This window comes from Convolutriloba macropyga, chromosome 9, assembly GCF_964194025.1.
Source record: "Convolutriloba macropyga chromosome 9, txConMacr16.3, whole genome shotgun sequence".
Lineage (NCBI taxonomy): Eukaryota > Metazoa > Xenacoelomorpha > Acoela > Convolutidae > Convolutriloba > Convolutriloba macropyga.
The window spans coordinates 58585430-58600271 of NC_134476.1; the positions used below are offsets into that span (position 1 = coordinate 58585430).

General features: G+C 34.0%; 1 protein-coding gene across 4 annotated transcripts in view; it reads right to left on the reverse strand.

Annotated features, from left to right (window-relative positions):
- Nucleotides 1–14842, reverse strand: part of LOC142345890 (uncharacterized) — a 268945-nt gene that overhangs the window by 186249 nt on the left and 67854 nt on the right. For all 4 annotated transcript variants that reach the window (XR_012759361.1, XR_012759362.1, XR_012759360.1 and 1 more), the window contains exons 6-7: nt 11499–11630; nt 11034–11264 (exon numbers count right to left, since the gene is read on the reverse strand). Coding sequence is in view for 1 of the 4 variants with exons in the window: in XM_075398324.1 (XP_075254439.1) it covers nt 11034–11264; nt 11499–11630 (363 nt within the window). In the remaining 3 variants the exon portion in view is untranslated. The remainder of the gene's footprint in view (nt 1–11033; nt 11265–11498; nt 11631–14842) is intronic.

Here is a 14842-nt window from a genome sequence, read left to right on the forward strand (position 1 = left end):
TGACGAAAAGTCAAAAGCGTCAGACGAAAAATCGGTCAAGCGAAAAAAATCGCATAAAAAAGACCGACAGGACTAATATAATTGCTACAAACTTTGTTTGAGAGCAATTAAAAAGACCAGGCTAAATATAGGCGTCCAATATATGAAGTTTCAGTGACATTGTAATATACACACTGTTTAGAAAAAATTTCAGCCCAAAAATAAAAATGAAGAAGCAAGAGCTATCTTTGAAAAATGAGAGTTGTGTCCATTATGCACTTGGAACGAAAAATTAGGCTTTCAAAAATTTTATGATTTGTAGAAAATTAAATAATGAACCAGCATCGATCAGAAATTATTTCGACAAAACCAAATTATAACCAAAACAAATAGCCGAATGGACGAGAAAAAGTCAGAAACGGTTATCAATAAAGCCCATTCATTCAAACTGAACGGAGTGCATGATCACAGAGCAGCTCAATAAAAAATTATTCACACGAAATGTTACCTACTTTGGGTTTTAGATCGAAACACTTTGAACAAATAGTACTTCCGATTAAAAAAACGGAAGCATAACGAGTTCCGGAATCGACTCGAAGTAGAAAATTGACCACAATAACTCACATAATGAGCCTTCTCTTTAATTATACGTGTAAACTGAAATTAACAATCACATTAACAATGAAAAGTATCCGACAACAAAAACTGATGCAGCATATGACGAAAATTTAAAATTGAATTGCTACACCGAAATATATTGACAGATCTTACCACACCATTAAATTTCAATCAATAAACGACTAATAAATTACATAAAAAGGAAAAAAAGCATATAATGGAAAAAATCGAAGAAAGTGAAAAGATATGTAGGGCAACGTCGAAAAAAAATCCTATACAAAAATCTTGAACAAATTTATCCATAAAAAGTTAAATGCAACTTACCATCTACTATATACAGAAAAAACGGTCTATTGCTGCTTCAGTTAAGGCACTTACGACCCAACAAGTAGCAGAAACCTAAAACATACCCGGCAGGTTGCCGGAAAATAGCCGCCGTTGATTCCCATAACTCTATTGGGATTGAAAGAAAAGAAAATATCAAGAAAAATTGATTTTTGTTTAAAAACATTTTAGGTTCGATTTATTTCGATGTCATTTCGTAGTTGAACATACTCCTGTCTCTCAGTGAGAGGCTACAGGGTCTAGTATCAATACCAATAAGCATTATTAGTAACTAAAACTTATGAGAACTAAGTTCAAGTACCGGGCATCTAAAAATGGACTTTATGGGTTTATCTCCTTTATTTCTGGCTTTGATTTTTTAATACTGACTCTTACATTTTGAATTGCTCTGCTGAGCAGCTGCTGTTTAAAAGGACTTTGAGCAGAAGAGTTAAACTAGCCTAGAGAAGTCAAAAAGATTTCACGCAAAATGTCAAAAAAGCGGCAAAAAGGTAAAGCGAAAAAAAAGTTCGACGAAAAAAAAATAGGAGCGCTATAATAGCCGGCTGAGAAGATGAGGGCGGCTATTAAACAACAACAAATGACAAAGAACGGAAACGCCAAAAAAAGTTTATTATTTGTTTCATTGAAAAGTGCCCTGTCCAACATTCAATGTCACCTTTTAGGAGCAAAACCAGTAGAAGACCTTTAAATTAAATATTCTATGAGCAAACCTATATTGAGCAGCTCAACAACAAAAGAAATAGGCAAAAGTCTTTAAAAAACCGCTAAAATCGGCCAACTTTCCGGAAAAAAATTCCCAAATCTGCTGAAAACTAGTGCATTTTCTGAACAAAAACTCAAAATGAAAACTTATTATAACGAAAGGCCACCAAAACCACTAAAGCAGCTAATTTGAATCAAGGAACTCCTCCAATCTCTGCAAAAACTTGAAGACGAGTACAAAACTACTAAAAAAAACAACAAACAGATTGGATTTTGAACTAAAAAATTTCATTGTAGATGCCGCAATTGATCCGAAGATCAAAAATTATCTCCCGCTAAGCAAAAAAAGTCACCCTTACTTCTCTCGCAGTACCTTTGTGACATGGACACAAGTACACTTCCTTCTCTCTCCTCGTCAGAATTAGAACTAAACACTTTGTTTTCACGCATTTCATTTCCTGTTTTTAATACACTCCAACAAAATTATCGACAAAAACACAGCCACAAACAACTTTAAATAGAAAATTGACTATCACAAACATATTGATCGTTCCACGTAATTATATTAAACATTAGGAAACAAGAACATAGAATAACACAAGAACTGTAACTGACAAAACCTTTTTTTTGCATCTATTAAAATTCATTTCAAAATCTCGACTCCATTGGCAAAAATCTTCTGATACAGGTAGTGTGCAACAACTAAGAAAAGCAAAAAGAAAACCTGATCAAAAGTGAATAATTTTTTACAATGAGAAGTGACTTCAAGTATAACTTCATAGTAGCAAGACGTAGAAAATGGCTTAAGGTAAAAATTGATCGAAAAAAATACAGCGAAAGGCAAAAAACGAGAAAAAATAGGTAGTAAAAATTAAATACAAACAATCTTTATTACTGCTCCAATTCACGCAATTTTCTTCAAAAAAAAAACTCAAAAAAACATTAATCAAACTTAAAGACCACCAAAACTGCTAAAACAACTAAATTCAATCACACAACTTCCCAGATGCAAAAAAAAAATGAAGAACAAAGATCTACAGGAAAAACCTAAACGAAGACCAAAGTCTTTCAAAAGCTGAAAATTGAACATAAAAAAACCCAATTACCAAAAAACAGCCGCCGTTGATTCCCATTACCTCAATTGGGATATAAAAAACAGAAAATTGAACAAAAACCTTTGAGGAGCTATTTTTTTACTCCATTTCGTAGTTGGGCATACCCCTGTTCCTTTATAAGAGAATGAAGTGGCTAGTATTAAAACCAAAGATAATTAGAGATGGCCACTAAAATATAAAAGAAAGAAGTTTACGCAGCGGGCATCTAAATTTGGGCTCTATGGTTGTTTTGTTCAGTTTTCAATTTTGGTTCCGTTTTTTATAGCTACATTTTCGATTGCTTAGCTGAGCATCTGCTTATTAAAACTACTCTGAGCAAAATTATTGAAAATTAATATGTCCTAGAGAAAAAAAGATTTCAGGCAAATTACCGAAAAAATGGCATAATCCTGTAAAGCGAAACAAATTTTTGTTTGGAAGTAAAAAAAGGAAATAATAGATCCGCTAAAAGCCATCTGAGATGAGGCCACCTAGTAAGAGTGACTTCTTGCTATTAAGAGGGCACCTAAAACAAAATAACATGAGAAAAGTAACTGAGAAAATCTAATTACGCTTCTAATAAAATTTACTTTAAACTGCAACTCCGCAAAACTATTGGCAAAAATCTTGTAATACAGGTAGTGTGTAACAGAATTTTATTCTTTAAAAATTTCTCTTAAACTTCTCTCAATTCAATTTTTCAAAATTATTTATGAAAAATTATTAGATCCCGAGTTAGATAAGTCACTCAACCAAAAGAACAATTTTAGGCTCAACGAAAAGAACAATTTTAGGCAGCGTGCATCTAAAATTGCGCTCTATTTTTCTATTTTTGGTGCCATTTGATATGCCTTCTCTTTCGATCGATTAGCTTAGCAATTGCCGTTTAAAAGCACTTTGAGCAGAATTAGTAAAAAATTAAACTAGCCTACGCAAGCTAGCAATTATAAAAAAAAACCCAAAATGATGTAAAGCTAAACCAATTTTTATTTGTTGAAATAAAAAATAAAATAAAATAGAGCCGCTATAAGAGCCGACTGAGAAGAGGAGGGCGCCTACAAAGAGTAACCTTTGCTTCCAAAAGCAATACAACTTTAGATAACTGTGACAAACAGCTTAGACGGAAAAAATGAGTACGAACTAAAAATAACTGCTTTGAAAAAGCCGCACATAATCATCTCTCATCTCTCGCTTAGCTTTAATTGTCTCTTCAGAATTCGACCAAGCAATTTGTTTTCACGCATTTCTTTACCTGTTTTTAGAACACTTGAGCAAAACCAAAGATAAAAAAAAACATAAAACAACTAGCGTTGGGAAAATCGCTCTCGAACGACAGACGGCGCAACTTATTTCAGGATAAATGGGCGCTAAAATTTACGATACGAACTCCGACCTCCTAGCTCCAATTCCGTCACCTCGAAAGAGGCAGAACCACTCGGCTAACAGAGCCTTGTCATGAAAACTCTAACAATCGGTTTTGTTCGAACAACAAACTTTATTTCAGCTTGAGAACAATTGAAATCACTCAAAAATCAAGAAGCGCCTGAAAAAGTCACTTGAGAAGTCAAAGTTTATTCTAGAAGAATAACGGTCCAGTAAAAAATTTGCATCAAAAAAGGCACACATTTACAATAATTACTTCTCATTCGAGAGCAATTAAACATAGCCCCAACCATTCTGGAAACGACTCGAAACAGTAAATTGACTATCAACTTATTGAACCATCCGTGTAATTATATTAAAGATTCGGAACCAAAAACAAAAAACATCAGAAAAGTAACTGACGAAAACTGATTTTGCATATAATAAAATAAAATTTAAACTGCGACTCCGCAAAATTATTGACAAAAATATTGTAATACAGGTAGTGTGCAACAAAATAATATTCTCTATAAAATTCTCATAAATTAAAAATACTCTTAAATAGGTCACTCAGCCAAATCGCGGCAGAAATCTTCGAACAACTAAGAAATGCAAAAAAACTCGAAAAACCAGAAGTGTAAAAATTGTTTCAGCAAAAATTGACAAGTCTAGCCTTCGAGTGTCACTTCATAGTAGCAACACCTAGATAATAGCTTATCAGTAAAAATAAACCAAAAAAGACAGCAACAAGCAGAAACATACCCGGCAGATTGCCGGAAAATAGCCGCCGTTGATTCCAATAAGCATGATTGGGATTAAAAGAATAGAAGATATTGAAAAAAAAAACATTTTTTAAGTCCGATTTATTTTGATGGCATTTCGTAGTTGAACATAACGTACTTCTGTTTCTTAGAGAGAGGCTACAGGTGCTACTATCAATACAAATAAGCATTAGAGATGGTAACTAAGACTTATAGGAACGACTTTCAAATAGCGGGCATCTACTTCTGACTTCAATTTTTTATACTGACTCAGTTCATTTTGAATTGCTTCGCTGAGCAACTGATGTTCAAAATCACTTTTAGCAGAATGAGAGAAGAGAGAAACTAGCCTAGAGAAGTCAAAAAGATATCACGCAAAATGTTGAAAAAGCGGCAAAATGAGGTAAAGCGAAACATTTTTTTATTCGACGAAGTAAAAAAACATAGCAGGACAAGTCCTGACGTACAATTCAAAGAATTTTCATTGACTAAACAGAACACTAGACCTAGAACGGACTACGAATGGATTGGGAAAACCATTTAGAAAAAAAACCGATCCAAAAAATTGAAAAAAAAACAGTAAAAATCAAAGTGAAATTGCCGCATGTGAACAAAAAACCACTAGCGAGAAATCGAATTTTTGTTCAAACACCGTTTTCTCACTCTACTTTAAATTTGGAGCGAAAAAAAATCACGCCGCAAAACCACTCGCTTTTTCGCTCCACTTCCTGTTTCGGCGTGACCAAAATCACTACTCTAATTTGACTTCAAAAATCATGAAAATGTGTGAACAGATCTTTAAAAGACAGCGCCCCAATACAATTCAAATTCTTTGAATTATAAAAAATAGGAGCGCTATAATAGCCGGCTGAGAAGATGAGGGCGGCTATTAATAAGACAAAGGCAGTAAACTTAAAAAACAAAATTTTAAAAAACTGCCCAAATTTACTGAATTTACTGAAGTCCAAAAAAACAAGCAAAATTAAAGCAAAACTGCTAAAACAACTAAATTCAATCACACAATTTCCGAGAGGCAAAAGAAATTGAACAACAAAGAACTACTAGAAAAGCTAAAAAGAAGACAAAAAAGAAAATAACTAAAAATTGAAAATCAAATAAACCCGGTTGACAGAAAATTGCCGCCGTTGATTCCCATTACCCCGATTGAGATCGAAAAACAAAAAACTGATTATTAAAATAAAACAATTGAATTGCTAATTTTCATTTCGTCGTTAGACATACTCCTGTTCGTTTATAAGAGTATACAGTGGCTAGTATCAATACCAATAACCATTAGAGATGATAACTAAAATTTAGAGGAAGGTTTACGCAGCGGGAATCTAAATTTGGGCTCTATGGTTTTGTTCAGTTTTCAATTTTGGTGCCGTTTTTTATAACTTCATTTTCGATTGCTTAGCTGAGCAGAATTAGTGAAAAATGAAAATAGCCTAGAGAATTCAGAAAGCTTTCATGCAAATAATCGAAAAATCCGTAAAAAGATGTAAAGGACAAACATTGAAAAAATAACAAAGAACTAAAAGAAAGCTAAGAAGACAAAAAAAGTTTTAAAAAATAGCTTACAATTGGATAACAATTAACCCGACTGACAGAAAATAGCCACCGTTGATTCCCATTATCCCAATTTGGATTGAAAAAAAAAAACAAAAATAAAATTGATTATTGAACACATTAGCAATAACCATTAGAGATCATAACTAAAAAATAGAAAAAAAATATGCAGCTTGCATCGAAAATTGGGCTCTATGGTTTTGTTCAGTTCAACTTTTGCGCCGTTTTTTTTTACTTCATTCTCGATTGCTTAGCTGAGCAACTGCCGCCTAAAAGCACTTCGAGCAGAATTGAAAAATGAAACTAGACTAGAGAAGCTAGTACTTATCAAAAAATCCCCAAAAAGATGTACAGCGAAACAAGTTGTTCTCTCGGAAAATTGAGACATGTACACAAATACACTCTATTCTCTTCAGAATTTGACCTAAACAATGTTTTCACGCAATTAATTTCCTGTTTTTAAAACACTTCAGCAAAATTAACGATTTAAAAAACATAACCCACTAACGTCAAAAAAAAAATTGCAAACTAATTCAGAATAAATGGGGGCTAAAGATTCTCTATGGGTGCGAAAATTTCAGCCGACGGTACGATACGAACTCCGACCTCCTAACTCGGATTCCGTCACCTCGACATAACCACTCAGCTATCAGAACATGTCATCGAGTCTCTAACAATCAATTTTTTAACAACACACTTTATTTCGGAGTGCGCAATTGAAATTGAGGGCGCCTGCTAGAGATTATAATTTGCTGCGTAAGGTCAAAAATGCTTCCAAACGAACTACAATTTTAGAAAACTGAGAAAAAAACTTGGGCAGACAAAAATTGAAGTAAAAACTAAAATATCCGGCGGATTAACGGAACAGCTGCGAAATAGACTAGCTTGACGTATAATAGTAATAGTAAGATACATATCTAAGTTGAAAAAAATCGACTCAGCTCAAAAAGCTATGTAAAAAACATTGAGCGAAAAATTAATACAATTTGTTTGAAATTCATTTTGCAAAAGTCTTTTTCAAGGGACCTTTATTACTCATGTAAGTTCCTTTGACCTTAATTTGATGCAAATTAAACTTAAGTTTGAAAGTGCAAAAGTCATTTTATTAAGTGATGTAAGTCACGTATGATGAAATTAAAATCTGATCACAAAAAACCAGTGGTAATAAGAAGTCATTCCGATTACTTATTCAGCTGTGTGAAAAAGTGTAGCACAAAAAAGAGCGTCAGACCACAAAACAAACAAAACCCGGCGGAAGGCCAAAAAATAGCCGCCGTTGATTCCCATAACCATGATTGGGATTGAAAGAAGAAAAAAAACTATTATTTTTGTACACGAACAATTTTAAAGTGCGAAACACATAGTCAGAACAATTCCGGAAACGACTCGAAGTCGTATCAACCAAAAAATAGCCAATTTTTCAAATAGCTAATGTCTCCATGCAAAACGCATCAATGCAGGAAAAACAACAATCTTAAGTCAAACAATGACAGAAAACACTGGCAACATAAATAAACAAAAATTAAAAATTTAATTTATTTTTCATGTAGTACAAGTACACCTACAACGAAAGCCTTGGCTTTATGCAATAATAACCAGTTATGCAACCACAAAATATCAGCCCAGCCTGAATTGCCAAACATCTCAATTTTTGAAGAAAAGAAAAGAAAAAATTGTGTGAAATTTCTCAATTTTCCTCAAATTGCATAGAAAGAGACAACTTTGTAACGAACGAATCTTCTGCCCTTTGAAGTAGAAAAAAAGCCTACAGTCATGAAGCTATAATTCAATTACCATTAAATTCAAAAAATGAATAAAATGGGCCAAAAATTGAAAAAAAAACTAGAAAATTAGCCAATCAGTTGAAAAATTTACCAAATAATCATCAAAAAGACAAAAAAACAAGATATACAGGCAAAAGTCGTTAAAAAAACTGAGACCCAATACTTTTCGTAGAATGTAATTATCAGTCAAAAAGTTTAGACGGCATTTCCAGCAAAAGTGAAATGAAATCAATTGCAAGCAAAAATCTAAGAGACACGCCAAAATCATTATTTTTAATAAGTGAACAAAAAAGAGCTGATAAGAACTATAGGTCTCAGGAAAACGATAGATTGATACATGCTAGAACGCGGACATTAAGGACAGAAACAAAAAAAAACTTCTCAATTTTTGAAAGCTAAATTGAAAAAGAAATTAAATTGAAAAAATTGCTTTTCCTTACTTAGAAAGCATAATTTTATGTAACTATCCTCCTGCAAAGATCAAAATAAAGAAAGATTGAAAAACAAAGATTGAAAACAATAAAATATTTTGCATTAAAATTGTCAAGCAATTCACTCAAAATTGCACTTACAAAAAAACCTAATAAAATTCAAATACTAAACGCCACAAAATTATTCGATTATTAGTAAAAAGTAAATTAGGATCCCTAACAGTACAGAAAAGACATTCTAGTAATTAAATCCACAAAACAAACAAACAAAAAAGGCCAAAAACAGCCAAAATTGGGCAAGTACGTGTATGATTCTAAAAAACAAAAATACTTCGTCAAGATACGTTAAGCTCGAAGTTAAATTACCGTATGCACTGATTGTTGAAAAAAAAGATCCTATTCAAGATCCAAAATTGTAAAAATTTTAAAAAGCTAAAAATGAATTGAAGAATTGGGAAGTATGAGCTCATTTAGAATTTAGAACATCTTATCAGACTTTCAAAAACACTGGTATCCATTTCAGAGGTTCGCATATTAATACAGCTTCTATTAAAAACTTTCTACAAAAAAACAAAATTAAAAGCAAAAAAATTGGGTCAATTGATCGAAAACGGTGTCAAGGACACTGTGACTTCTCGTCAACAAAAGCCCGGTTGGTTTAAACAACGCTCTGCAATCTAGCATTGCAGAAAGAAGACATCAAAATTATTTGCAGCTAAGCTACAATTAACGAATGTTGAGATAGACTGGAAAACTAATCCCCCAACTGCTTCCCATTTCTGTGGAATTTGGGAGAGATTGAGACAAGTTTTCAAGCTATAGCTTTACAAGTTCATTGGTTCGAGATCTTTAACTGACAAAATTCCGAGTACAGTTTCTTGTGAAATAGAGGCACGCATGAACTCCAGGCCTCTCACAAATGTTCATAATGATATAAACGACCCCTTACCACTGACTCCAAATCATTTTTTCCTAAGTCTTTCACCCCTTAACTTGTCTCCTTGCGTCTTCATTGTTAAAGAAAAGAATCTTTCAAAAGGTTGGCGTTCCTCACAAATTGTAACTCATTTTTGGAATCGTTTCCTACGGACAAACTCAACGAGTACGTTGTAAATGGTATAAGACGTCAAAGAATGTACAAGTTGACGAATTAGTATGGATTCTACAAGATTTCACCCTTTGGCCTCTGGCTAGAGTCATTCAAGTCTTCCATGGCACAGACGGCATTGTCCGATCAGTTAAACTGAAGACGTCATTCGGAGAACGAATTAGACCCATTTTGAAACTAAGCAAGTTTTTCCCCGAATGAAACCGAAATTTCAGCATAAACAAAACAGTCTCTTTAAAGACAGGAAATCTGGGACAACCATTTGCCCTTCTAAACCAAGTTTTCTAATTTCTTAGCTGAGCGTAACCTTGCTCATCCCTTATTTCAACACCTTTGGTTGCCGTTGCTCATCACTGCATGGCTTCATCAACACGTTACTCCCTCTCGCGCTCTGGATTGTCGTTTACAAACCAGCAGAGCGATTTAACCCATCTTCAAGTTTCATCGATCGTCCCTTAGCAACAGCCCATTTCAACTGGTTACTGATTTTAATTTCTCACAGGTCTAAAACCCATGTCTCTTGCTTTCCTTTGAACCTTGAGGTATTTTGCATTTCCGATTATTAATTTAGTTGGCTCGTTTTTACGAAACACGATATTAAATGTGTACCCTTATATTTCATTACCGTCATTTTTTATTTTTACTATTGGTTCAACCTTACGGATGATTGAACACGCTGCACTTCGAGTGTTTTATTTTCTTTGCAATCCTGGAAAAGGAGCCGGCAATGTCAAGGACACTGTGACTTCTCGTCAACAAAAGCCCGGCTTCATAACAATCATAATCATCAAATTGGACGGAAGCCGCTGACTTCGAAACAAACTGTAGCAACAAAAGCAAGCGAAACAAAACAAAACTGAATTGCATTATTAATCAAAACCGTCCCAAAATCCTAAGATCTAAATAACCCCCTCCTACCCTAATTCAATAACAATGCGGCATTCTGTAAAAAAAAACAATTTTCAAAGTTGAAAAGTCATTCACTGATCGAAGCGCATGATCAAAAAACTTCTATCGCTCAGAAAAAATTAGTTCGCACGGTACTTTTACCCTTTCGCTTTTAGGTCAAAACGCCGTCTGAATGAATGGTAGTTCCGGTTAAAAAAAACCTTAAGAAAACCAATACTCCTCTCCCAGTCGTAAAAACCAACAGCACCACAATAGTTACGCTTAGCTTACAGCTTTGTACCTTTAGAGCTGGCTTTTGTCAATTTCGTTGATAAAGTGAGCAAACTTTTGCGTCATTACAATCGCTTCGGTATGTACTGAAAACTAACTGCTTTATTATTCCGCTGCAGATTAGCGTCTACTTTCTCCCTCGCATAGTCAATGCACCACCCCATAAATTCTGGACTCATCTCTGGTCTGCCACTCTGAATACTGCATGACCTAGACGCATTCTCCAACAACTTGTGAATCTGGAGAGAGTTCAACGAACAACAGAAAGTGACCAGAGATTCTGCATCATTTCGGGAGAATTTAGAAGGGCATCGCAAGAGGTAGAGTGCCTGAAATTGCAAAAAACTAGCCCGTAACCAAATCCAACATTATTATTTGTGGAGAATTGAGAGCCGGTCTACTTTTCAGCTTTCCTATCAGAACTGGTCGTTGAATAAGATTTTGAATGATAAAGATGATGTCCGATTGGGTCCTATGAAAAGCCAACAATTGACGTTTCATCACGCGTAAATATGACCAGTGATGCGTAATGAGGGGACATAAATAAAGACTACAGGAAAAACCTGTTTGAGTTTGTTAAACTCCTTCTCGGCTGCCAACTCCAGTCCCTCTCTCCCTGCCCATGACTCCACTCTTCCTAGTCTGCGAGAGATACGATCACTCCATACCACAGAACACAGGTGCTCAGTGCTCAACTGCAGCACCAAAACAAAGTTACACCATTATACAAACATAGCCGGCAGATTGCCGGAATAGCTGCGAAAGAATAGACCTGCGTGCCATATAATAGAGATAGAAACAGATACAGATCTAAATTGAAAAAAAATCGACGCCGCTCAAAAAAACTAGGTAAAAAAACATTCAGCGATAAATTAATAAAGCTTGTTAAAATTCATTCCGCAGAAGCCTCTTATTAGGGACCTTTACTGCACAAATGAGTTCCTTTGACCTTAAACAAATTCAACAAAACTTAAGTTTAAAGTGCTAAAGTCATTTTATTGAGTGAGGTAAGTCACATATGATCAAAATCTAATCACGCAAATAACCTAAAAACTTTTGCTAAAGCGAGTGAGAAATGACGTCACGCGCGCAAATGCCGTTAGTGAGAGGAAGAAGTCATTCAGAAAATTTGATTTTTTCATTTTTGCTGTGTGAACAAATGTAAAATGAAAAAAGAGCGTCAGACGACGAAACAAAAAACGTAGCAGGACAAGTCCTGACGTACAATTCAAAGAACTTTCATTGACTAAACAGAAAACTAGACCTAGAACGGACTATGAATGGTTTGGGAAAACCATTTAGAAAAAAATTCAATCCAAAAATTGAAAAAACAGTAAAAATCGAAGTGAAATTTCCGCATCTGAACAAAAAACCACTAGCGAGAAAGCGAATTTTTGTTCAAACACTGTTTTCTCACTCTACTTTAAATTTAGAGCAAAAAAATTCCACGCCGCAAAACCACTCGCTATTTCGCTCCACTTCCTGTTTCGGCGTGACCAAAATCACTACTCCAATTTGACTTCAAAAATCATGAAAATGTGTGAACAGATCTTAAGAAAAAATACAGCGCCCCAATACGATTCAAATTCTTTGAATTGTAGAAAACCAAGAGCACCGCAATATAGCTTCGCTCAGTTTACAGCATTGCAGCTATAATAAAATGACATACAAATTACAAAAAATATTGATGAACATAACCGACCAACATCGGGCGAGTTGATCTCAAACGAATGACGAGCGGTTGGCTTGGTCAGTAGCTAGCTGCGCGGCTTAGGGAATCTAGCGTCAGCTTAACTGAGGGAGGGGGCTAACTTTAGCTTGTCCCGTTTTTGAGGACGAAAGTAGTGGATAAAACAAGGATTCCAGCCATCGGTAAAATTTGACCCTTTCTCCTAACGCTAATCGCGCATGTCGAATCGGGCCAAATTTTACTGATTGCCGGAACCCTTGTTTTATCCACTACTACATATTCACTCTAAGTCTAACATTAAATTATGAAATGGTTTAATTCTAGAAAATAATAATAAGCTCGCTTACAAATTCAACACTTTTTTCGTTTTTTCACACATTTATGTTAAATCTTTCAGAATATTCCTCAAATTCATCTTTGGTCTGTGTATATCTATATCTATGTAAATAAAAACATAATCTACACTTAAAATTTTTAAATCAAAATCCACTGATGTGTTGAGTTTCATTACACATAATACAAGCTATATATAGACTAGGATCATTACAATGTATATTCATATGATTAATATAATTTCTATTCTTAAAGTAACCCTTACAGATATAACATTCAAATAAACTATCTATACATTTATCACAACATTTTCTCCATGATTTATCTTTACAACCACCACATTTTACTGATGTAGACATTTTTAATTTGTGTGTTTTCAAAAAACGAATTTTTGTCTATAAAAATAAAGATGTCTAAAGTAGAAAACGTAAACTTTTGTTATATTTGTGATTTGGCCTTTGAAACAAGGAAACAATTTATCAAACATAATTTAAGTGATGAACACTTAAACAGGGCGAGAAAGGAGTATGAGGACGAAGTGGAAGATCCGCAAAGCGGCTTCACCGATGAAACTAGGGAAAGGGTGTATAATTCAGATGAAGATGACTACGTTCTCAGACCTAAAGATAATACTAAGGATATTATTAAAAAACTGAAACTAAAACTAAAGCTGATGATACTATCTACACCAGAATTAAGTATGAGTGTAAAGAATGTCATGAAGAATTTAGGAATAAAATAGCGCTAACTACTCATTCGTATAGTCATAATCGCAAGTATCTAGAAAACACAGAATACTTTGATATAAACTCTAGCCAGAACATGAGAGAATTTTATATTACTGATAAAGCTGGAAATTACAATGAAGACATAGACGAAGCCATTAATAACTCTTTAGAAATTAAAAACTGTTACCAGTATAGAAAAGTTAAAAGTTTTAAATATAAGATCACAGCTGAGTTAGAGTAGAAAAAGAGAACCAAAGAAGAAGTTAAAACTACTAAAATATTTTTCAACACTGACTATATTATTAATAACGCAATATATGAAAATGGAGACTTCACACAATGGTTTAACTTTGGAAAGGAAATATATGAGGGTTATGGCTATGACTTTGAGTTTCTCGGATTAAGAAGTATTCACATAAATATTGAACCAACTAAAGCATCTGTTGGTAGTTATATAGATATACCCCCCCATCTCAAAAACTCTAAATCAATATTGAATATACGTAGTTATAAATACAACTGCTTGCAACTGACCATTACTGCTTGGCTATATCCTGCCATGCACCACGCAACAAGTGAAAGTAAATATCAGAATAAACTAATTGAAACAAGACAACAACATGAAGATGACTTCGGATATATAATAAGAATACGAAAATTGTACAATATTAATATTTGGATATACACACCTTGTGGTGGGGGTAAAGTAGAACTGTTTAAACCAGTGGATGATATTGATAAAGATAGAAAAGATGTCAGAATATTGGTTTGGGGGGATGGTACTGTAGAACACTGTGCTCTAATTAAAAACATAGAATCCTTGTTAGATCGACCAAATAAAAATAACATTTAAGATTATTATTGTGATAGATGTACATATTGCTTTGATTCACAAATTAAATACGACAAACATGAATGTAACAACTCTTTCAAAACCAAGGTTGTTTGTCCTAGGAAGAAGAAAATAACTTTTATAAATGAACACAAACGTCAGAATATAAAAAATATTATAACTGCCGATATAGAATGTTGCATTGTTGAAGTCGCGACTAATGGCTGTAAGTATATAATAGCTGAACACATACCAATAAGTGTGGGTTACATCTGGCAGGGTAATTTCAAATACTACTTCGGTCTTGATTGTATCAAAAGATTT